Source organism: Rhodamnia argentea, chromosome 3 (genome assembly GCF_020921035.1).
Source record: "Rhodamnia argentea isolate NSW1041297 chromosome 3, ASM2092103v1, whole genome shotgun sequence".
NCBI lineage: Eukaryota > Viridiplantae > Streptophyta > Magnoliopsida > Myrtales > Myrtaceae > Rhodamnia > Rhodamnia argentea.
Window position 1 is genome coordinate 16666332 of NC_063152.1, and position 24719 is coordinate 16691050.

At 41.0% G+C, this 24719-nt stretch overlaps 2 protein-coding genes across 2 annotated transcripts; one reads left to right on the plus strand and one right to left on the minus strand.

The window, feature by feature from the left end:
* Positions 1–1331: 1331 nt before the first annotated feature.
* On the minus strand, positions 1332–5970 carry LOC125314431 (pectinesterase-like). Its single transcript, XM_048276666.1, has 3 exons — positions 4978–5970; positions 4488–4648; positions 1332–2182 (listed from the first exon to the last, which is right to left on the minus strand). The coding sequence occupies exons 1-3, from the start codon at positions 5841–5843 to the stop codon at positions 1488–1490; spliced, it is 1722 nt and encodes a 573-aa protein (XP_048132623.1). The 5' UTR covers positions 5844–5970; the 3' UTR covers positions 1332–1487.
* Positions 5971–10847: 4877 nt separating this feature from the next.
* On the plus strand, positions 10848–20088 carry LOC125314115 (disease resistance protein RPV1-like). The gene is made up of 8 exons (XM_048275590.1): positions 10848–11075; positions 11129–11223; positions 11322–11690; positions 11910–12006; positions 12253–12417; positions 12645–13019; positions 13111–14487; positions 19696–20088. The coding sequence occupies exons 1-8, from the start codon at positions 10848–10850 to the stop codon at positions 20086–20088; spliced, it is 3099 nt and encodes a 1032-aa protein (XP_048131547.1).
* The last annotated feature ends 4631 nt before the right edge of the window (positions 20089–24719 follow it).

Below are 24719 nucleotides of genomic sequence, written 5' to 3' on the forward strand. Positions count from 1 at the left end.
AAGCATAGAAGTTGCAATCCTAGGTTTGTCTGTTGTAAGTGTCAATCTCCTTCTATCTTCTAGTAAGTGGATGGCTTGGTTATATTTGATTCGACGAATATAGTCCTTCGCTTCCCACTTTAACCACTGTTACAGTTAGATACACAAATTCTGCATCTTGTTAATCTACCAGAAGCAATATAGGGTGATCGTGTTCAAGAGTCTTGAAACTGTAATTAACTAGATAATCTTCAATTTTCAAGGCGATAATTGTACATATAACAGGAGGAAAAGCCCGGGCCTTTATGTTATTTCTTTGTTTAGAAATTGAACAAGTTCCAAAAATCGAACCCTTTCGAGAAACCCATGAATAAATTAATGTAATTTAGATCTCCCAAGCATTAAGAATGACTCATGTACTACAATAAGATCAGACGAAAAGATTAATAATGCTTACCAATCGAAGCACAATTGCATCGAATTCAAGAATATGATTGATATGTATCTCTCAATTGCATGTACATCATGCATCTTTATATGATTATCTATTCTTATATATTTATGCTGAATTATATGTCTCATTAAATGATTTACACAAGAGATAATTAAACAACTTGACCATAAAGAAAAAGAGCTGCGCTAAGTTTTCTAATTAAAGTAATCAAGCTTAGATAACTTTCAGTACAACTCATAATACACAACTGGATGACGAAGAACCAGATCATGATTTCCCAAGATGTTACACGGAACAAATAACGACATTCTAGTGATAGGATGAGTTGCACATTGATCAGAAGAATTGTTGTAATCGGTCACGTTTCAAAATGAAAAAATCGATTGAATTGAGCTCACGATTTAATTTCATGTTTACTTACATGATGAGCCTCAAAGTCATTTTATATGCTTGATTAACCTATTTCGTGTTTCTTAAGATTTTGCATATATGAGCATCCTTTAGAGTAAAACATGGGGGAAAAGATTTCGTCCCTATAAGGGGCTGCTTTCGAATTGTTTGATTTCTTTACCTTTACAGTTGTAAATCTATCTTTGAAATTTCTACTACTGGCCACAAAAGAATACACAAACGAACGGGCTGGTCCGACCGGGCTTAGACCGGCCCAAACTTATCGAACCTTATGTCTCTAGGCCTGAATAGCCTGACCTAAAAGAGATGGTTCAGGCTGAACAGAATTGGACTGGGTTGAACTCCGGTCAGTCTGTGCTAAGCACAAAATTGCTCTTATTTTCTTTTTCAACTTTTTCATGACACTTTTAGTTCAAAAAACAATTTAGACATACACGAAATTACTTTAAATATTTTAAGAACCACTCCATGCTCAATGAATCTGACCTTTTATTGAATTTCAAATCTGACTTTTAGGATTGACATAGAGAAAATTATATGGCGGGCAGAGCATCTCTATAGATTTTCTTATCTGCATACCTTTCACGAGTAGATAATAAAAATCAAATTGATACGCCAATGCGCTTAAGAATTACAATGCTTCTCAACTCAAACCGGAATAATACGGAATGCCCGTGTCATTAAGCCAGTCATTTCCTTGGATAAAAGACTCTACTGTGAACTGACTGGCCTCTGTAGCATTGGTAATGACTCTATAACCCGGCCATGTCACTCGGGCACTCGTGTTCGAACCCGGCCCCTGGTTCTTGTACTCTCCGTAGTACAATGTGCTCAGCGCGAACGTCCCGTTCCACTCCAACCACCCGGCGGGGTCGACCAAGTCTCCGATGTATGACAGCATGTAGACCGTCCTGGAGTACTCCTGCCACGGGCGGCCCAGGTAGGTTTGGAACGAGGATTGCACGGGGATCAGGTCCGCCGCAGCCGCAACCTTGCAGTTGAGGATCGATATCCCCGTGTTCTGGTTGGGGTCCTCCCTCCCCTGTGCCGTGAATACGTTCTTCTGGTTCTCGTTTGGCTTGCGCGCGTACAAGTTGCAGTTCTGGAACACCACGGCCGCGTTCCCGAAGATGAAGTCAATCGTGCCATAGACGTCGCACTCGCGGTAGAACTGGCGGAGGGAGTGGACGTAGAGCGTGTCCTGGTAGCCGACGAAGCTGCAGTTGTAGAAGGCGGAGAGGTCGGAGCCGCTCCGGAAGGCCACGGCCTGGTGCTTGCTCGGACCCGCGTAGTTCTCGAAGGATATGCCCTTCGCTATGAATCCACTCCCGACCGCAGCTGAGGAATAGAAAAAGGAAAAAGAAACGAGGTTCAAAAGTTAAGATGATTTTGAGATGACATGCATGATTTATTTATCTCAGTTTCATAATCTAGACTCCTAAATGACATAGCAATAAGCAACCGGAAAAGGCTTGCTAGACGTGAAATCCTAGACGTGACTTTTCTTGTAATTCTGAATCGAGAAAATGATACAAACGATCCTTAAACTTTAGCTCAATATGCAATATGGTCCCTAAATTTTTAATTTATTCAATATAATTCCCAAAATTTTGTTCATTATACAATGTCGTCCATGAAGTTTTAGTCTGTTCAATGTACTGCCTTGACTTTTGATACATATTTAATTTAGTCCCCAGATTATATGAAAATGTTCAATGTTATCCTTTCATTAATTCAAGTTCGGGGACAAGATTAAACACAAGCTAAACATTTGGAGATCAAATTAAACAAATCAAAAGTTCAGAGACAATATTGTACATTAAAATAAAATTCATGAACCAAATTAAACAAATTAAAAGCCCCAGAGATAATCTATATCATTTTCCCTCTCGAATTAGATCCTCAAGCAGTGGATAAATAAATCGTTAACTACAAAAGGCAGTGAAAACTCATGGTCAGCAAATCTATAAACATGCACTTAATTTAGACTTCGAATCCCTGAATCTAGGCTCACTGCCGAGGGGCAAAAGCGTAGGATCTAGTCAGAAACCTTGTCCCTGAATTTGCACAAGCTTGTTTAATTCATAAGCTTTGTCGAGCTCGCAGGAATTTTCACAAGCTTATCTTGTCTTATATGTTTGATTTTTGTGGAAAAAAAAAAAGAAAAGGAAAGGAAAAGGATTTACCCATATCAACAATCAAAGACCCGGACCGCACCCATGTGCAATTTAAGATTCCATCAGCTTCGCTTGGACCAGTTACAGATGAGGACACCAAATCATCCGTGCAACACACTCCGCCTTGATTTCCTTATTCTATCGAGGATCCCCATATAATGTTTCGGACTTATTATAACGAAATTCGTGCTTTTATTTACGCGTAAAACTAATTGGTAATTTAACCTATGGCTCATGTCTATTTTTGGAAAAATCGAAACTATCCGTGTCACAAGAAGATTTAAGTTTTTAAAAATCCGAACACCGAATGATGCACGTACGAAACGAAATATGAACACTGGTGATGTCCTGTGCTTGTATCCCATCAAGTTTCCTCTGGCCGGAGACAGACAAAAACATGGCCCGGGACAACATTATTAGATCACGGTCTCGGACTCTCCTTGCCGAGTTGTTATCAAACATGGAGAGATGAGTGAGACCCTTCCTTGCCCAACGAGCACAACATGTGCAAACATGAAAATTGAAGTTAATTTTGGGTTCTTTCTTATTAGGCCGCTACTACGTGATTTAAAAACGAAGATTCCGTATCTTTGTTTGTATAAATGCTTACCTGCTTCGCATTTTATGCTCCCAAGAGAGCATTTCCATAATTCTTCAAATCTTCTTACCCGACACCCTGACCCGACAAACGCCGGTGGACTCGGCCACCCCCACGTCGATCCCCGTGCCACCGACGCTAATCACTTTTTTTTATATTATTATCACTTTGTAATTACATCTTTGTTGTCTATGACTAAATTCTCATTATATGTTTCTTTGACTGCAATCTATTCTAATATGATGTTAGAAAAGCCCAATTCAACCTCTTCCATGACATGCTAAATGCTAAGCTTTTTTTTTTTTTTTACCGGAGGTTCGTAATTTACTTCACCTAAGCACAAACAAACTGTACCAATGTCCTTAGCCCGCGAGAGAATTTAAGATGCTCACGTGAACATGTGCTGCCCTACAGGCCTACCAAAACGAGGCAGTAATAAGACAAAGTTGAGCCCCGTGATTGGACCCCGCCGACACGGGCACCACTGGTCACGGCTGTACTTCTAATCTAAGATCGGAAAAATGAAGTTTGGCCCATTATGCATTATAATTCATCAACTTTTTATTTTTTTTAATGTGATTCCAATATATAATGTGGTCCATAAACTTTTAAATTATTCAATGTGATCACTTGATTTTTTTATATATGTTCAATTCAGTCATTAAATTATACGAAAATGTTCAATGTTATCACTGAACTTGAATCAGTGGAAGAACAACATTTAACATTTTCATTTTGCACGTGATCTTTATGTCTTGTGCTCAAGAGATTCAGAACAAGGGTGAACCAAGTGAAGATTCATTCGACGATTTCGAAAGGGAAAATCTCTCTTGTATGCATGAAGGGGGGACGTCGAAATTGAACTCACCAACGGTGGCAGATCGGAAAGTGGTCCAGCCGTCGACGACGTTCCGGTTGCCCTTGATCCACGTCTGCCCGATGCCGTCCCCCAAGAACATGATCATCGGCTTCTTACTATCCACCTCCACGTTCTCGAAGTAGGCCCCTGCTTTTATGTATATCACAAACCTGAAAGTGTTTTCCAATCAAAACCCACAAAGGAACTTCATTTAACTAATTGATGACAGCTAATGGAGAATTATAATATGTTCCTTCATACTTCCTAATCAGATAATAGAAAACAGTTAATAGGGTAATGCTAAATTTCCATAATTGGCATCCTAAACGATAGGTCAGGTAAAGTATTTAGATAAGTAAGGAAACGTTCGATGACCTAAGGTATAGTATGCCGGATTAATTTACTTGTGCTATTTTGTAGATCTTGGTACGTCCTATTGCTGTACGAAAGAAATAATTGAGCTACTGCATTGACTCCATAGTGTCAGCAGAAGCCCAACCTGGTGGTGCTGGCATTCGGAGCGGCCGCCACCGCCGCGTTGACGGTGGTGAAGTTTCCCGTCCCATCCTGCGCCACAGTGACATTGTAGTTTGTCGCGCTCACCGAAGCCTGCAGCAACCTCCTATCCATGGGCGACAGCCATGCCGGAAACCCATCCCTCATCCTGCCGTACTCGGGAAAGGCCTCCTCCGCCAGTGAGCCGGACGGCCTTCCCTTCACGCCGGGCAGCTTCTTGAGCAGAGCCAGCGAGTTGCTGGCGTGGCGGGATATTTTGACGAGGCTCCTCTCGATGGCGGCCCGCACGTTCTGCTTGCTGTACGCGAAGCCGTCGAGGCACGTGTATTGGTTCGTCATGGCACCGCTCAGGAGCGTCTGGAGGTCGTGGAAGTGGGCCGCCGGGGCGGTGGAGCCGTTCTTGCTGGAGAGGTCGGAGATGGCCTTCCTGAGCTGGTCGATGGTGTCGGCCAGGAGCTCGAGGCAGTCGTCAAGGGCGCAGCGCTCGAGGGGGCCGAGCTTGGTGGCGAGGCGCCGCTCGAGGCTGGAGCAGTTGGAGGAGACGGACCGGGCCTGGTCGGCGGTGAGGTTGACGATGGAGGAGATGACCTCCGGGATGGATTTGGAGGCGAGGTCGGGGAAGGAGGCGAGGGTGGAGACGCAGAGGTCCGCGTAGAGAGTGCCTTGGCAGGTGGAGTGAGCGGCTTGGAGGTGGCGGCGGACGTGGAAATGCGGGGTTGTCTGCGGGCTCCTGCTGGTGGCGGCGGCGGCGGTGGTGAGGAGGTTGAGGGGGAGGAAGAGGGGGAGGAAGAGGAGGAGGAGGGAAGCGGGTAGCAGAGTTGGGAGGAGGCGTGTCCGGAGACCCTCCATGGTTGGGACTGTTAATGGTTTGAAAATGGCGACGAAAGAGGAAACAGCTTTATAAATGGAGGAGATTCGATAGTCAAGACCCGTCTCGCTTCCTGAGCCGAAAGGCTCGTGCGCATTGGTAAAATTCAAAGGCAGTAAGTGAAGTCCACGAGAATTCACGGCAGAGCAGTGTTTCTTGTCTTCTTATTGGGAAGACCAATCCAGCAATGCATCTTTATGAATCTGTTGTTTTTGGCATGCCAGTAGTCACTAGTAATTTTCTCACAGAACACTAGCCGACCATGCCACCGACAGGTCAGTAACACTTTTTCCTCCCTTTTCCACTCTTTTTCGGCCGTCGTCTTCCTTCTCCCCTATCTCTTTTTGGACTGTTGTGTTTCGACGGGGTCTTAATTGAATACGACCTCGGCTCGTTCCGTCTCATTTTGGTCATGAATTCATGATGGTCCCATGCAGCATCAATGCTCCGGTGTTTGCGCTTGTGGAATCGTGCCATGTCTCTGGACCGTGACGGAGGTAAGAAGACGGGCTGCCGATTCCCGATCGTTGGTCGCGGACCGCCTGGTTGCGGACATTGCCGATGTTGCAAGTTTTCACTTAGGATATTCTACGGACCTTGTCCACAGGATACGTGTAGTGATGACAACAGCCCAATGAATGAGGCTAGGGGCCTTCTTTGTTTGGATTGATGGATCCGTCGTCGTCAAAGGGTCCTTCCAACCGGCGTCGAAAAAGGCCCTGTATCGTCGTTATGGAGGTCGAGCAAAGGCCCGTTCCCTCCAGATTGAACGCTCGAGAAGTATCGATGCACGAACAGGACATGTTGCGATTTGAACCGTGCTTGCCATATTGGTAAAAGCTCTTCTTCAATATTCAAAGTGCTAGATGATAAAACATATTTATCGGGTCGCCCCCAATTTGAAATGGGTGTCATAAAATGCACGGACAAAGAAATCAATCGTTAGCCAAAGTTTCGAGGCTTCCAAATCTTACGAAAGTTCTGACCGTAAAACTCTTGAAAGTTGTCTCGTGAAATAGGAATTATCTCATCCCGATTTCTTACTACCTCAATATCTTGCTTTCGTTGATGAGCATCGTTCTACCCTGTTTTGCTAGATTCTTGAGCATCCCTTGGACAATTGCTCTGCTCTCATCCGACCTCATAACATTTGCGACTGCGACGTTGTCGTCCCAAGTGTTTTGCCATCACTTCGTCGCACCCCCTGCAATCTCTCCCAAACTCCCCCCATAAGACCAATCCAAGTGTTTTCACCTTCATAGCTTATGTACTCATAGATATTTGAGTCATGAAAATTCGATCCACTTGTCCCAACCGATCCATAAAAATTTCTCAAATTCAAAATTCAACCGCGCAACAAAATTTATACAACTCTCTTAGGCTCTATTCATTTCCCCGAAAGTGAGATGTTTTTGGAAAATATTTTTCAGAATATGATAATATTTTATGGTAACCTGAAAATAAACCGGACAATATTTTCTTCCAAAATTGAATTTGATTTTCTTCCGTACACTCCTTTTAATTATTTTTATTTTATTTACTCTTATTTTTTTATATTTTTTTTCCTTTTCCCTTCTTCTTCGGCTAGTCGATGGCCACGGTAATCGATCGCAGGCAAGCCTTACCGGCATGTGGCCGAAGAAGAAGGGAACAAATAAAATAGAAAAAAGAAAAGAAAAGAGGAAAAATAAAATAAAAAATAATAATAATTTTTTTTGGAAAAATAAATAAAATGAAACAAGAAAAAGAAAATATAAAATTATTAAAAAGAAATTGAATGTGAATGAGGAGCAAACAAAGATGAGTGAAAATGTTTTCCCCTTCTCAAAAAGAGGAAATCATTTTCTTCACTTTTGAAAGTTTTTTTTTTTCGTAGGTGGAAAAGAGTTTCCTTGATCTATTTATTTTTTGTGAATCGAACATCGAAAAATTCGAAAAATATTTTTCTAGAAGTTATTTCTCATAGAACGAACGGAGTCGATCTTGCCTGTTATTTGTACAAACATCTCCGACACGACGATCATCATGTCTATAATACGCATCACGCCTCTAGAGCAAACAAAAATGCAGTAGTCGTCACGATCGCCCTAGCCCCCACAACTATCGTAGCCATTGTAGCGATTCTGCAAGCTTTTTCATATGTAATTCGGCGTCTCCGGGCAAGAGTTGTCTTCGCCCGGGAAAATTCGGACTTGATATTCCACACCGTTGGAGCAAGTGTTGGCTGGGTTCACTCCCATGTGGAGGAAGCCCAATGAAGTGTAAGCCCATAGGCCTAAGCCCGTATGATGATACATATGGAGAAATAGGGTTTCTCACTATCTTATATATCGTAGCCACAAAAAACATTCTCTTTTATAAGATATAGAAGCAAGAAAGAAAGAGAGAATAAAATCTGGAAGAGAGTGCCATCCGGTTTTCATCAAGCTTACATCGGAGGTCGATTTGTGGTCCGATTGCTCGCGACACATTGCTCTCGAATATAATCTGTTTGATTTTTAGGATCTTCTTTTATTAGGTTTTTCGTGGGTAGAACTAAACTTGTGTTTTGGTGTGATTTATCATTGATCTCTTGCGAATTCACGAGTATTACCTAGAATGGTGTTTTTGATGTATTTGCTGCTATATACCTCTAGTATTAACTAGAGAAGAACATTGTCTACCCAATTCGCTAATAATGAAGTCTTTGGGTGGACTTCGGTCCCGTGATTTTTTATCTCCTTGTATAGGAGAGATTTTCCACGTAAAAATTCCCTTGTGTTCGTGGGTGTTTAGTGTTTATATATTCCGTCGGACATATAGCTTTATTATATCGTTTCCTATTAGGGTTGCACAAGAGAGAAGATTTCTTTATTCCGCTGCACTAATTCGATATTATTCTGATTGTCGCTGATCTCCTAATAGCAAGTTTACAAAACGGTTGGCCATGAGGATAACCCCACCCCCCTGATCTCCTAATAGCAAGTTTACAAAACGGTTGGCCACGAGGATAACCCCACCCCCCAACCCGCTCCACCACAAGCCCCCCCCACCCCACCCCCCCCAACCCACTTTGTTTCCTCAATCTAGTTCTCTCTTTGAGCCAACATTGTCGCTGATCTCCTAATAGCAAGTTTACAGAACGGTTGGCCACAAGGATAACCATACACCCCCCACCCGGCCCCTCGGCGCTACTTCGTTTCCTCAATCTAGTTCTCTCTGAGCCAAGATCTTCAAACCGAGATGACATAATGTTCGGGCTTTTGTCGCTCCATAACGCGTTTGACATACACTACTACCAAAGAGCCTCCTTCACCTCCCAATCTTGGTTGGCGAGATGGTTGTCCCAAAGCCGTAGACGTCGAGCTCCGTAAGAACAAGGATAACACGAACAGTTATTAGCAACACGAGTTTCACTCGCAAAACACGCATCTTGGCGCACCAGGCGCAAATTAGAGAATTACTCTCCATTTTATCAAGGGATAATGATACAAAGGGTTTTCTGAATTTTGGCCCGATATGCAATGTAGTCCTTGAACTTTTAATTTATTCAAAATGGTTCATGAATTTTAGCCTAATATTCAATGTGGTCCCTAAACTTTTGATTTGTTTAATATGGTCCGTAGACTTTTTGTACATATTCGATGTGGTCACCGACCTATACGAAGATGTTTAATGCAATCCTTCCACTAGGTATAATTTAGGGACTACATTATATAAATTAAATATTCATGGATCACATTACACATTGGGGTAAACTTTAGGACCACATTCAACTAATTAAAAGTTCATGGACAACATTGCACATTTGGACCAAAGTTCATGGACCATTTATGTCATTTTCCCTTTCATCAATTTATAAATGTTACCTGACTAAGAAAAAGAGTGCCGCCCATAGAAATAACCCAAAAACCCTAAAGAATATCTCACAAAAAATAGTTAGACAACTGTTCGGAAAAGTAACTAAATCTCTTAAATATTCTCTAGATCCCAGAATCTAATTAGATAACTATGATCCCTAAGACATTAATCTCTACTTCTAATAACCTTAAAACGATGAACTTAGATCAAATCATAATTTTTAAGCTTATTGCATTCCACGTCAGATTTTTCCATGAATCTTTCATTAAATCCATTGACATCAATTTCGATCAAATTTGGCTAATACGATGCCGGAGTATGAATTAGAAAAAGATGTTCAAAGGTCTCACATGGATGACTTGGAGGTTGGACGTAGTAACCTATTTCTAGAAGATCGGTGGTTGGTAGCTTCTGGGTCTATGCATACTCTTGAGATTGAATCGAAAGATGTTCAAAGTTTTCAGCCAGAGAAGAGTCAATTTCTGAAATGCCTTTGATTGTGAAACTTTTACACTATATTCTGCGGTAAATTTCTGAAATTTCTCGAATAGACACAGACGAAACAAAAGAAGAGGCTAAAGGAATGAATTTAGAAAAGTTATTTGTGAACCACAACTTGTAATTGAGCATTCTTTTCGGTTTCCTCGTCCAGTTTTTACAACTTGTAATTGAGCATTGTAGGAATCTTGCCATGAAAGAGCATGTGCATTGTGGATAGGGTTTCGTTATAATAACTTGAAGCGGATCTCTATATTTGCTTCTGATGGAAATTAGCCTAACCATACCTTGGTACAATGACTTGAAACTCATCTCTACACTCGCTTCTAATAGAAATTAGCCTCCTCATCCTGCACATGTTTATCATATAGTGGCAGCATTTCAAAACCTTGCTGCCCAGAGAATTTGCACCAACCGTTGTGGTTGTAGTTCGCATTGACAGTAGCTGCTACTATTTTTTTGTCTTTTGTTCTACATAAATTCCTACAAGGGGATCCTGTGCGGAGAACCAATTAAAATGTTGAACGCTCATTCTGATAATCAGGAAATGGAGAAGTCTTCAGGGTGCGATTACGAAGCGTTTTTGAGCTTTAGAGGACCTAATACCTGTAGCGACATTACTAATCACCTCCACAACAGCATGATTGATGCTCGAATTCGGGCATATAAAGACGCACGAAGAACTTCGCATTAGGGAAGAGATCGACAGCCAGCTTCTCCAAGCGATTGAGCAGTCAAACATCTCAATTCCAATCTTTTCTAAAGGATATGCCGATAGTCCATGGTGCCTTAAGGAGTTGGTCAAGATGGTGGAGAGCAATAATACAAGGAAACATAAGATCATGCCCATATTCTACGATGTTGCACCATCTGAGGTAAAATACCAGACTGAGCACTACTGCACTGCCATTGCTTCTCATGAAACAAGAAGCGGTTCGATGCTGAGACTATCAACAAGTGGAAGGCTGCCCTCAATGATGTTGGAGCACTAAAGGGATGGAACCTCCACAACAATCCAAACAGGTATTTAAATATTTCTTGCGCGATCTAGTTGTTCGAAAATCCATTGTTTTGTTTAGTTAAACCTAAGGTGTTGATGCTTTTTCCTCCAATACTATCAGAGGCAAAGGTGAATTTGTGAAAGAAGTTGTCAATAACGTTTTGACTGAGTTCAAAAGCGTATACTTGGAAGTATCTGATTGCTTGGTCGAAGTAGACAATTTTGTGGATGAAATCATGAGTATGATAGGTTCCCACAACCATGAAACAAAGATCATTGGAATTCTTGGCATTGGTGGTGTGGGAAAGACAACTCTTGCCAAGATAGCGTATAATAAACTTTCTAATGATTTTGCTGATTGTTGCTTCCTTTCCAACATCCAAGAAGCAAAGATGACGCGCTTGCAGAATCAACTCATATCTGACATCCTTAAAAATAAATGGACCCGTATTGATAATATAATGGAGGGGACAAAGGTGGTCAAGGAAAGGTTCTACTCTAAAAGAGTGCTTCTTCTACTTGATGATGTTGACAAAGCAACTTAACTTGATGCGCTCATGCAGAAGCGTGATTGGTTTGGGAAAGGAAGTAAAGGAAGTAAGATTATTATTACGATCAAAAGCTAGGGGATTCTCGATAGGCCTATACTTGTTGATGGGACTTATGAACTTACTGGCATGGATTTTGATCATTCTCTTCAACTTTTTAGCAAACATGCGTTTAGAAGAGGTTATCCCTTAGAGCAATACATCTCTCACTCTAAAAGAGCACTAAATATATGCGGTGGTCTTCCTTTAGCTCTCGAGGTAATAGGTTCTCTTTTATCGGAAAAAAGCATTGAAAATTGGGATACCATATTAAAGGAGTGAGAAGAATTACCTCAAGAGGATGCCCAAAGGAAGCTGATGATCAGCATTGAATCATTAAATGAAGACCAAAGAAAAATATTTCTTGACGTCGCTTATTTCTTCAAAGGGTTCGATAAAAGAATTGTGATTCACATGTGGGAAAGCTGTAGATTTCTTCCTGTACAATCGTTTCAAATCCTCCAGCAAAGATCCTGGATAAAGATCAGAGTAGATAACCAACTGTGGATGCACGATTGGTTAAGGGATATTGGAAGAAATTCCATACAACAAGGAAGCGGGAGGAAACCAGAGAAGCAACAATGGGTGTGGACTCAAGCACAAGCATTGGAGATTCTGGAGAAAATTCAGGTAAATTGTACAATTTCATTCCTTTTTAAGGGGATTGGTCACCAGCATATTCATGTAGGTTTTCGATTCTATCAAAGTTGATTCATGTCCCGTGCACTTACATATGTGGTTTTCCAATCTTTTTCAATGTTAGAACAAAAGATATGATTGCTTTCTCCTTGAAGGATATCAACGCAGAAAATCAGGGCTTTTTCTAAATTTTTTTTTTCATGTTTTTATTTTGGCAGATGGGAGGCGTTGTTCATGGAATTGGATGTATTGAAGCAATATGTCTTAAGCTTGAGAAGCTATCTCAATACTCCTTGATAAAAGAATGCCTACCAAGTCTTTTAAATGTGAGGTTCCTCCAAGTGGATAGCGAAGACTTCAATGGGAACACATACTCCATCCCTACTCCCGTGGGTTGTTTTCTGTACTACCATTGGTCAAATCTCCATGAAACCACATTTGGCCCATTTATCCTTCCAGAGTTGAGATGGCTTTCATGGCATTACTTGCCTACGGCTTTCAAATTGACTCATTTTTCCCTGAGGAAGCTGGTAATCCTTGATTTCTCAAGGAGTAGAATCACAGAAAAATGGGATGGATGGAGCCACATCAAGGTACGGTTTTCGCAGATAAAATCTATGTGAGTTCTTTTGTTGTAGGTTATCTTAATTTAACCAGAAGAGCAATATGTTGTCTTCTTTTCAGTTGGCTAACGATTTGAAGGTCCTAAACCTCACTGAATGCGAAAAATTGCGAAAAACTCCGGACTTGTCCCCTCATGTCAATTTAGAGCGGCTGATTCTCGAAGGATGTAAGAGTTTGGTTCACATTGATCCATCCATCGGTCACCTTAAAAGGTTGGTCTTCTTAAGTTTGAAGGATTGTTTTTGTCTCTGCAAGTTACCTGACGAGATGGGCGAACTGGAATCATTAAGGGAACTTCTTTTGGACTCTACATCTATAAAAGAGATCCCTGAATGGAGAAAGATGAAGAAACTGGAAATTCTCAGCTTGTTTTCATGTCTATCATTGGAAAAATTCAGTTTCGTTGGTTGCACAGCATCAGCAGCGGAGCCTAAGTCGATCGAAAATCTCAATTCACTGATTGAGTTGTATATATTGGAAACGAGGAAAATTGAGAAGTTACCTGAATCCATTGGGAGCATGAAGAATTTGAAAGTTCTAAAGTTAAAGTACTGCCTTATAAGAAAACTACCTAGCGCCATTGGAATGATGGAGAAGCTCGAACAGCTAGAGGCGGGGGATGTTGTTCTTGAAGAAATTCCCGATCATATTGGGAAGTTACAATTTTTGAGAATCTTGAAATTGCAACCCACAAGAATTTCGGCATTGCCTCAGCTTCCAGAAAGTCTCATCACTCTAAGTTTTCATTCGTACTCAATGAAGATGTTGCCAGACCTCTCGAACCTATTGAGTTTGAGAACATTGAGTTTGCACTTGGATCGGCAGCCCAAAGATCCTCCTAAACTTGAAGAAGCTCCAAGTGGTTGGTGGATTGGAAGATTACGCATGCTCGAGGAATTGGACTTGGCTAGTCTTGATATCACCTCCCTATCGTCCGATATCGTTTTCCTTTCTCAGCTGAAGCGACTCAAGCTCGGCTGCGATAATTTGCAATGCCTACCTAGACTTCCGCCAAATTTGTCATCTTTATTGATCCAGCGGAGTTCAAGTTTGAAGACAACGGGGGATCTTTCATATTTGAAATCGCTATCGGATTTGACAATTAGGAGGTGTGACCAGCTAACGGAGATTCAAGGCCTTGAAGGTTTGGAGAATTTGATATCATTGGAGCTCGATGAGCTTCCATCATCGGCGGAGTTGCCTGATTTGACTAACTTGAAGAAGCTCAAGAAAATTCATCTAAAGTACTATAGAAAGCTGCCTGAGATTCGAGGCATTCCGAAATCGCTGGAGATGCTTGAAATTGGGGACTGTTCAAAACTGCAAATGTTGCCTGATCTGTCTAACTTGAAGAAGCTCAAGACAATTCATCTATGGGACTGTGATGAGCTGTTTGAGCTTCGAGGCGTTCCGGAATCATTGCAGATACTTGAAATTGTGGGCTGTTTTAAACTACAAGAGTTGCCTGATTGTCACGTTACAAGAATCTGAAACTTCGAACTTATTTGATGTGATTACAATTTACAAACACACTTTCTTTTTGTAATGTTCACTTTTTCTTTTGACTGTTTTGAATTATATATGTACTAAGGCCCTCAATAAGTGCCGTCTCTCCGACTTTCTAACGTGATTTTGGGGCTAAAATTGAGAATTCGAGGATGCAATGCTAGTCGAAAGCTGGAAAGCACAAAAACAGAGTATAGACGAGGAGGGACAATGTCTCCGTCGTCCCTTCCCAGGCCGTGCTTGTTCTCTCCTGCTTACTTTCCCAAGCAGAGATGTTTTTGCACTCTCTTCGTTTCGTAAAAAATGAATTATTTGAAATGTATTTTCTTAAGAATCGCTCACATCACATAAAAAAAAAATGAATGAACGAAAAATATTTTCATAATAGACATGAATGTTTGTTGATTATTCATTTTTCACGAAACCTTAATAAGGTCTCATTCTTCTCTACGCTCTCTTCAATTCCTTTTCATTTCCAGTAACGCTCTCTCTTGAAGTCTGTAACGATCGTTTCAGCTCTTGGTTGATCAAGAGTATTTGTCATCTTTGAATGGATATACAAGTTCATGTGCCTCTTCTACACGGTGTTGATTCTGGAAGATTGATTCGTTTTGATGATAGCATATTGATAGCGTATCGCGATTGATGGGCAGTCATGGTTTTCCTTTGATTGATCAATTACTAATAACGATTCTGAAAATTTCGAAATAAAGCTTTGGTTACCGAGAGTTTCTGCTTCTTTTCCCTTTCAAATTTTAAGCACTCAGGTGTCTTAAAAAACACGAAAAGGACATTGCAAATTCAGTTCATAGCCCTTTGTAAACAAATCCTCATATGTGGTCTTACTTACGTTGTGTTTTCCGATTTCGTCCTCTAACGTTTGTCTTTTCGTCTAATTCAGTAAGGTTCAACTTAAACAATTCAATCCTTCCAACACCTCGTGTTGGTTCCTACGCTGATCAGATTTTGACTGATCTTTTTTTTGTTTTTCCTTTGAATAGGCAGCTAATCTGCTGTTTGAATCTGAGCATGTGGAGTACATGATGTTTGGTAACAAAATTTTCCTGTGAATTTTGGAAATATCTGTTTTTTCGATTGTAAAATGTAAATTACGTACCTAAGTCTATCTGTGAAAAAATTTCCTCTGAATAAATTACGTTACCTAACTGTGAAAAATAAAAATATAACTATTATCCTAAGTGTGATGTTGTCCTAAGTCTATCATGTAAAAATGGTAAATTTGTATTTTGTTTTTCTCTCAAATTGTGCATAAGAGGAAATTAAATCAACAATAAATGACTCAAATATGCAATTTATCCTAAAAGCACATGCAATGCTAAATATATTTCTAAGTGAATGGACATGCAATCTAAGATGACTAACCTGAAAAATAGGGTTTTTTTTGGACTCGATTTTCATGACATGAAAAGGAGACGTGTAAATTGATATGCAACATAGACGTCCTAACTGAGCGCCAAGATCGGAAAAGTATCATAAAATGCATAAACCTACTGTGTTGGTTGGTATTAATTCAATCCTAAATCTTTCAATTTGATCAATTTAGTCCTAAATATTTTAACATTAGTACCAATTATGTCCATTCGGCTAATTTAGATCGAAAATCGATGACGTGGATGCCGGCCACCCTATGTGGCATGGTTGGCGTTGATGTGGACTTTTTTTATATATATTTTCTATTATGTATAGTTTTTTTTTTCCTTTCTTTTTTTTCTTTCACTTTTCTTTGTACAAGCGTCCACAGAAGTGAGAAGAAAAGGGGGAAATTAATCCAATTAAAAGGTTTAAGAGTAATTATTACCAATGCAATATTTTTAAGACTTTTTTAGTACTTTTCCTGCATGAAGACAGTTATTCACGGAGATGTAAAACAAATTATAAAAACTAAACAGGTAAAGAAGGAATTTTTTAAGTGGTAAATTATACTATTAGCTCATGAAGTGGAGTTAGCTAAGTGCAATATAAACGCAAAAGATCCTAGAAGATATTCGCGGCATGAATTATTTTTCAGTTGAAACCAAATATGATGGATGTCTATGACCTAACTAAAAGAACAAACCAGGCGGGCCTTTGCCTTCCCTTCCCTTTCTCTTTCTGTCTCGCTGGGATTGGCCACCGCTCCACAGTCTCTGCCATTTTCTATTGGTAACCGCCGCTTCTGACTTCCTGGCAAAGATTTCACATTTTAGTCTCCAGTTTTTGCAAATTCCATCATCTTCAACCTTCGCTCTCGAATTTTCCCTCGTTCTAAATTCCAAATTTTCAACAAGTTCACACTTCATTAGACTCCGCTGGCACTGACTGTCGAACTCCCAGTTCCTTCAACTACCATCGTGAGACATGCATTGCCCCTCTTCGTTTGTTGGACAACGTAGAAGATGGCTCAAGCATGATTATCTTTTGTCCTCATTTCTAGGACTGTCAAATGTCCGGGTCGGGTCAAAAATGGTCTAGCTCAAGTCGACTCATTTAACCCGTATTGACTCATTTTATACGCAATGCAAATACAATGACACATACCCGACTCGACTAATATTACTAAAAAAACATAGATACTTTTAGGCTATGCGTGTAGCGCGTCAAAGATAAAATTTTAGTAGTTTTATAAGGTTCCAAATAAGTGTGCTACTTTTCCTTATTGCAAAATTTTTGAGTTTTACAATGAAGTATGGGATATATCTTAAAATCGATAAGTCAATAAACACTGACATGTATAACCATATATTAATTTTCTTGCCCATATATTAATTTTCATGATTTATTTACAGCATGAAAGACCATAATTTTTTTCACTAAAAAAGGAAGATCATAAGTAGATGATAACACTAACCCCAGCCCGAATCTGAAGATAAGTGAAGACGGATTGCAGGTGAATAGGGCTTTAGACCCATTAAGAACACACGTTTTATTGGATTTTATTACTCAAACTCATATTACCAATTTAGCAAAATTTAGCTAACCCATAGATGAGACAATTCATCATATATGGGTCAAGAAATGGGTCTTCAATGCAAATGCTTCGTGTCACGCTCCGATCCTCGAGGATGCGGCATCCTTGTCTACTCGTCCCTCAGGTTAAAGGATAGCGTCCCGGGCACGCTACCAACCTTTGAGATTAATTACGCATGCGGAAATGTATAATATTCTCGGATAATAATATAAAATAGGGATAGGCAAGTAGGAAAAACGCATCAATTCAAAAACATGATTTCATTTACGTACACGTCATAGGCCAACTTAGATGACATGCTAATCGGCCCCATACTTCGGGCGGGGGTAGGATCAACTTTGTATCTACTTCAAATAAGGCTACGTCGCCCTCGTTCTCATCGCCTTCTCAAAGAACTACTAGCTTCATTAGTTAGAGCCTGAAAGTGGTAATCACGACGGGTGAGAAATAAATCTCGGTGAGTCAACGCCTAAGCCGGTCTAGGGCATTGATTCGCTCTGAACCCTTACTAAGTAGTAATAGAATCATAGTATAAATTTTTCAGTCACATGCAAGCTTATCTACCGGAAGCCATGCATAATATAATGTAAAACATGATGTGACATTCATATCAACCAATTCACGGGCAAGACATCACATCAACTCGTCCCGAACGTCTTATCAATCAATCGCATACCTCAATGCGGATATCTCAATCTCATGCAACTCATCCACTATATTACCACACAAAATGCAATGATAACTCAAACAAGTGCGAATATGTACTTCCGTCGTTCTACTCAATCCGTCCGATACCAGATTTCATAGTCAAGATGCTCACACACTTGCCCATGAACGAGTCACAATTGCATGTAGCCTAATTATTAACGGCCATTTGGCCTTGCACACTAGGCAGTTGGTGCATAGCACACTAGACAGTTGGTACTCTTCCGGCACGACCGGACATCGTCCCTTACTTCCGGCAACGACATTTGATAGTCCGTGTGATTCCGATCGACGCGGCACGGAACTACCAGGAATCCCTATAAGGGATTCGGTGCGTCACAAGCTGCGACCGGCATTCGCTCAATCCGGCGACACAAAAAGGCGTGCATCTAACAAGTCGTGGGATTCCGATCGACACGGCACGACATTGTGAGGAAAGATCCATTATGTGACCATTCAAACACAATCTGCAATCCATCAGTTCATAATTTCATTTTTAGCCATATGTTCACACGATATGTTCGTGACTCGGCCTAATGCCATTTCCTTGCCAATACATGCAATTGATGCTAGATGTGGTCATACGAATGCAAGTAATTATCCACTCAACTCTGCATACACAACGAGATGATTAACCCCCAAATCGAATATCCAATCAATCAATAAATAATCAATCAATTCAATCGGACAATCGATATAAATGATCGATTCAAGCAAGGCCAAGCATATCACCACGAGAATTCAATCCAATCTCACTTATTTAGGCTCGATTCGTACGTTAATTCATTATTAATCAATCCAATACGTCAATCGTACGTATGCTCGTCTCTAACCTATTGCTCGCTCGCGATCAAGGAATAATAATCATTCCATTAATCAATTAATTTCAATTAGCCACGTAATCCTATCTAACCAGACTAACTTAATCAATTAGGGCCATTGAACCTAAATCAAGTTTCTAACCTAAATTGGCCCTAATCGAACTACCTAAACACATAATAATCTAAATAAGCTAATTCAAATGTAATTAATGACCTAATCAAGGATTAAAGGTCGAATCACAGTCAAATATTCGAGGCGAGTGCGACGGTGATCCTTGGAAATTCCTCGAGCACAACCGTCGGACGCGACTAGGACACTTGGGCTCACATGCTAAATTTCTTGGACAATTTGGTCCCAAAAACCTCGGCCACTTGGGCTCTGGTCCTCGGCACAGAGCCCAGGCACACGGGACACGATGTCTCGGCCACTTGGCCCACAAACTCAGCATGCAACCCAGGAATAGTGGCTCACAAGCTCAGCCATAAGCCCGGCACACTTAGCACACGGGCCGGGCCACACGGGCTCCCAACCTAGGACACAACCCGGGCTACTCCGCACAAAGTCTCGGCTCAAGGCCCGAGTGGACTGGCTCACGGCCCAGGCTCACGGGCACACAAGCCGAGCTAAAACAATGGACGAAACAGGGCAGGGCTTCGGTGGGGGCTGCTTGGGGTTCCGACGGCATCGGGGCTTCGTGGGACTGTCAGTGGAGGTCTGAAAGGGTGTTTGGGAGTGTGTGGTGGTCAGAGGTGGGCGGAGAAGTGAGTTGGAGGCGGCACAAGGCGCTGGTCCGAAGCAGAGCAGGGGAGGAAGCAGAGTCGGGGGCAAAGCAGAGGCTGTCCGTGGCTTTTCTCCACTGTTCCAAGCTCCGAATGGCTGAGACGACGATGGGGACGGCTGGTGGAGGTCCGAGGGAAGTCGAGGGAAGTGGCTGGCAGCTTGTGGAGACAGGAGCAGCAGCCGTGAGTTGCAAACAAAAGCAGATCCGGAGCAGCTGCAGCAAAGGCCGGACAGGGCAGGTTGACTTCTCTGGCTAATTTGGGCTTGCTGCGGCGATGGTGGTGGCTACGGCGGTGGTGAGCGACAGTGGAACTGGTGAGAGGTTGGGGACGCTCGGTGGCGATGGATGTGTCGCCCAAAAGAAAGAAGAAGAGGCAACGGAGGGAAAGAGAGAGAGTCGGTTCGGGAGGGGGTGGAAGCTGCGTGAGAAAAAAAAAAAGGATAGAGAAGAGAAAGACGAGAGAGAAAAAGAGAGATAGGGATAGGGTTATTTGACTTTAGGGGGAAAGAGAGATGAGGTGGCGCCCACTCCAATAATTTTTCCTTGTCTTGTTCTCATAAAAGCCCTAGGGTCAAAATCATAATTTCACAATTAGGCTAAGGGTATTTTGGTAATTTCACATCCAAGGTAATCCGAACATCCGGCTATTCTATGCCATCTCAAGACTCAGGTCATGTTGAATTAGTCAAAAGAGAAGAGGGAATGTGATCTCACCATACGTTTTCAAGCTCTTTCTCACAAGTACTATCACATAATTTGGGCTTTTCCAGTGGTGGGTAGCCAGCTCCGTTCACGTTGAATGAGTTGATGAAGAAACAAGATAGTCTGCACAGCAATCGCATGGCATCCCCGACGTTTGACTGAGGTTAGATACCCACCGCGTTGCACTACATTTGAAACTTTCCGTAATGCACCAGAGCACCGCACAAATGGGCCTCCAAGACTTCTCCCACCATTGCTTTGACAACTCGTACACTAGGTTTTACCACTATCCAGACCTAACAAAATCTCAACTCATCATCAAATTTGGTAACAATCAATTAGAAGACATTCAGAGGAATATTCTTCCATTTTATGGAAAAAAAAAATAACAACCAATTAATGCTAGTCAATGCCAACAACTCTATCCAGCTTTTCATGAGTGCCAAAATAAGGTAGATTCACGAGTCTTACATCGATTGTGAGGAAGAGAGACCAAGAGAAAGTCTCTTTAAGAATCAACAGATGAGACTTAGAGGTTTATAAGTTGAAAAAAGAAATCCCACATGGGATGCCTAGCGAGGATAACAAGTAAGATGGCTCTTTAAAAACACCCGGATTAAATGTGGGCGCTCGCTTCTTTTGACTCTTTGGCTAAATTGAAGTGCCGTTTAAATTTATTTTTTCACAGGAAAGTTCCTTCCCATATGTGTGTCGGAGCATGTCACCGAGTTGACTACGACACGAACACTTGTTGACCACATGCCGGACGCCCAAGTTGACTACATGTCGGGCACCAACACGATGGCCTATGGCACGTGTTCGTGCTACATAGCTATCAATTACCATCCTTGACATCTTTGTCATTACTGGTTTCTCCCCTTATGGCGTGTGAAGTCTCACGAGATAGAGGTTTACCGGTGTTCGTATTTCAATGACGAGACCAACAATTAACCCTCTTTTGATCCATTCCTCGGCAAATTTTATCGAGAATCTAGTGATGTTTTATTTGAGGAACACACTGCTTTCCTTCTTTACTGGTTTTTCTCGATTCATTTTTTGCCATTCTTCGTTAAAATCTCACTTTATTTCCATCCTCTAAATGGCTATTACGCTCCCAAACTTATTGAATGGACAAAAATAACCTCAAAATTGATAATTAATTAAAATCACAAATGGAAAGGATGAAAACTGCTATTTATTCCACCACCGTATGTTGTTGTTGTTGTTATTATTATTATTTTGCCGATTCGCTTGAATACAAACTTTTTCTTTTCCTATATTCTACTTGCTGATGTGCTCAAGCTTCTTTTCAAAGGATTTACTCTAATGAGATTGAAGCTCGTTGGTTGCCTTTGTTAATTAGCATACCCCTCAATATATTTATGCCCCTAAAAAATTCACACACTTAATCGATGATTTATCCAGTGTGGTCCATTAACTCTAACTTGATATTCGATGTAGTCCCTAAACTTTTAAATATTTGCATATAGTATAGAGATAACATTGAATAATTACTAATGTCATAGACCATATCGAATAAATTAAAGGTCTAGATACAACATCGCACTTTGGGTCAAAATTCAGAAACTACACTATACATTAGGCCAAATTTTAAGCACCATTTGTGTTATTTCCTCTTTTATTTAGCAACTTGTCTTCCTTTCCCTTCCACCTCTTTTCCTTTGGTCATGTTGATAAAGAGTCTTTGACTCTTAGGGTTGAGTGAGTGAAAAGATGGGAATGGACCACATGGGCTGGTATACTCACACTTTCGAAAATGAATTTATACTCCAAAAGTGCATCTAAAATAGAAATTCGTTTGGTAATGTAATTTCTAAAGCAGAAATCCATTTGATTACGCAACACTACATTTCTACTTCTGGAGCAACTTTCTACTTTTGAAGTTGTTTATGAGACAATTCCAAAATTTAAAAAAATTTACTCATTTGAAAGTAAAACTCTCTCAACATCAATATCTCTCTTACTTCGGCCTCTTTTCATGCTTAGTGCCTCTCTCCCAATCACGCATCCGCCGTCGCCACCCATTGTCGTCCACTATTGACTGCCGATTCCTCCCCCAACCGCCGTCGACCGCCACTAACCACCATCCGCGGCCACACCGCCGCCGACCTTCGTAAGCCTACCGCCACCCACCGGTGACCATTGCCCGCCACTAACCACGTCCACCGCTAAGTCACCGTCTCCGATTGTCGGAGTAAAAAAATAATTTTTATATTAAAAAAGTAAATAATACTTTTTAATAACAAAATTTTTTTAAAAGAAATTTAAAGAATTAAAAATGAATTAGAAATTTTTTTGGCCGATGACAATAATTTTTCGTAGAAGATTTTTTGTTAGTAATGTTCCAAAAGCTGAACTTTTTAACCGTTCTCAAACGAATTTTTCTAATTAGAAATCAACTTATAGAGCACTATATATTGTCTCCATAAGTTTTCTCGTGAAGCAAATTCATTGCGTCATCACGAGGGCGCATGGGAATACTTCTACTTCGAAAATCAATTCCATTGCGAGATAATAAATGAATGAATAATAAAATAGACAGCTAAAGGAAATAATTTGATTATTTCCTTTAGCTGTGATAAATGTCGACGGAGAAATCAACATAGAATTTCGCTATAGATCAAGCAATATAACAGAGATTACAACTATGCTCGAATCATAACGCTTATCATGCCCCGATCCTCGGGTGCGCAATATTCCTACAAAACGCCTCGGGTCATTAAGGACGACATCCCGGGCACGTCTTCGACCTATATATTTTATCTTTTTAATACTTGCATGCGGAAACTCGTAACTCCAAGACAACAACAATACGTAGGGATAGAAAGCGGGACAACCAACTACAACAGTCAGCTCAGCAAAAAGGCGGGTTCACTTTCATTAGCAAATAATCTTTAACCTACAAAGTTAAACATATACCACCCCATGCTTGGGAGTGACTCCTTAAACTAACAAAAGATGGGTGGGTCAAGTAAGGTTAATGCCCCTTTCTGCTTCAAGAGAGTAGTCATATCACCCTCATCCACACGTCTCCTTGTACCTCCATTACCTTGGTCCCGAAAAAGGGTTAACAACAACGGGGTGAGAAATAAATCTCGACGAGTCAATGCTTAAGCCATGCTAGGGCGTTGATTCGCTCGGGCGACCTATATAAACAAGTATATCACGATAGTATCTAGCCAACCACATGCAAGCTTACCACACCTTGGACTACGCATAATGCAAAGCTCGGCATTACTCAACAGTCAAACAATCAAGGAAAACAACCGGAACACCCACATAGAATGCCACACGTGTTCTGATTATTAATGGCCATTTGGCCCGGCACACTAGGCGGTTGGTACAGAGCACACTAGGTAGTTGGTACTCTACTGGCATGACCAAGCATTGTCCCTTACCTCCGGCGACGGTGTCCGATAGTCTGTATGATTCCAATCGGTCCAATATGGAATGAACAGGAATCCTTATAGGGGCTTCGGTCCATCACAAGTTGCAACCGGCATCCATTCAACCTGGGGGCACGAATTGACGTGCATTTGACAAGTCGTGTGATTTCGATTAGTACATCACGAGCTATTTAGGAAATCCATTATATGACCACACAAGCATACCGTACAACTAGTCAATTCTTATCTTTGGCATTTAGTCCTATGCTCACACGCTCATGCTTAAAAATCTGGCCCAAGGTCATTTTCATGCTCAAATATGCAGTTTGATTCCACAAATGGTCATATGAATGCACGGTTTATTCACAAGATTTTGCAACATATACGGGGTGATTAAATCTCGAATACATATAATACATACCCACCCGTGCATAGGACAGTCAATCAATCATCACCCAATCAAATAGTCGATAGTAATAATTAATTAAATATAATTAATTGATCCGATTACGAATACTCAATCCAACTGTAGTTATTAATTTCAATTTCATAATATCGAGCCAATATAATGCAATCCATCTGACTAATAATCACCCACTTGGCTCTATCCTATCACTCGCTCGCGATCGAACAATTGTAGCCAGTCATACAATTTAGTCTAATCACCAACTAGCCATAGTCCACCTAACTATCCGGTCTGACTTATTTAATTGTGGTCATTTAACTTGAACCAAGTTTCTAACTAAACCGACCACAATTAGTCTACCTAAACATCATA

Bases quoted from the DNA above. Each gene is read 5' to 3' on its own strand.
- LOC125314431 (XM_048276666.1), bottom strand. From the start codon at position 5,843: ATGGAGGGTCTCCGGACACGCCTCCTCCCAACTCTGCTACCCGCTTCC. The intron at 4,649-4,977 runs GTTGGGCTTCTG...AAACACTTTCAG, and splicing joins CCGAATGCCAGCACCACCAG to GTTTGTGATATACATAAAAG. The intron at 2,183-4,487 runs GTGAGTTCAATT...TCTATTCCTCAG, and splicing joins TTTCCGATCTGCCACCGTTG to CTGCGGTCGGGAGTGGATTC.
- LOC125314115 (XM_048275590.1), top strand. From the start codon at position 10,848: ATGCTCGAATTCGGGCATATAAAGACGCACGAAGAACTTCGCATTAGG. The intron at 11,224-11,321 runs GTATTTAAATAT...CAATACTATCAG, and splicing joins CTCCACAACAATCCAAACAG to AGGCAAAGGTGAATTTGTGA. The intron at 11,691-11,909 runs GTTCTACTCTAA...TCAACTTTTTAG, and splicing joins ACAAAGGTGGTCAAGGAAAG to CAAACATGCGTTTAGAAGAG.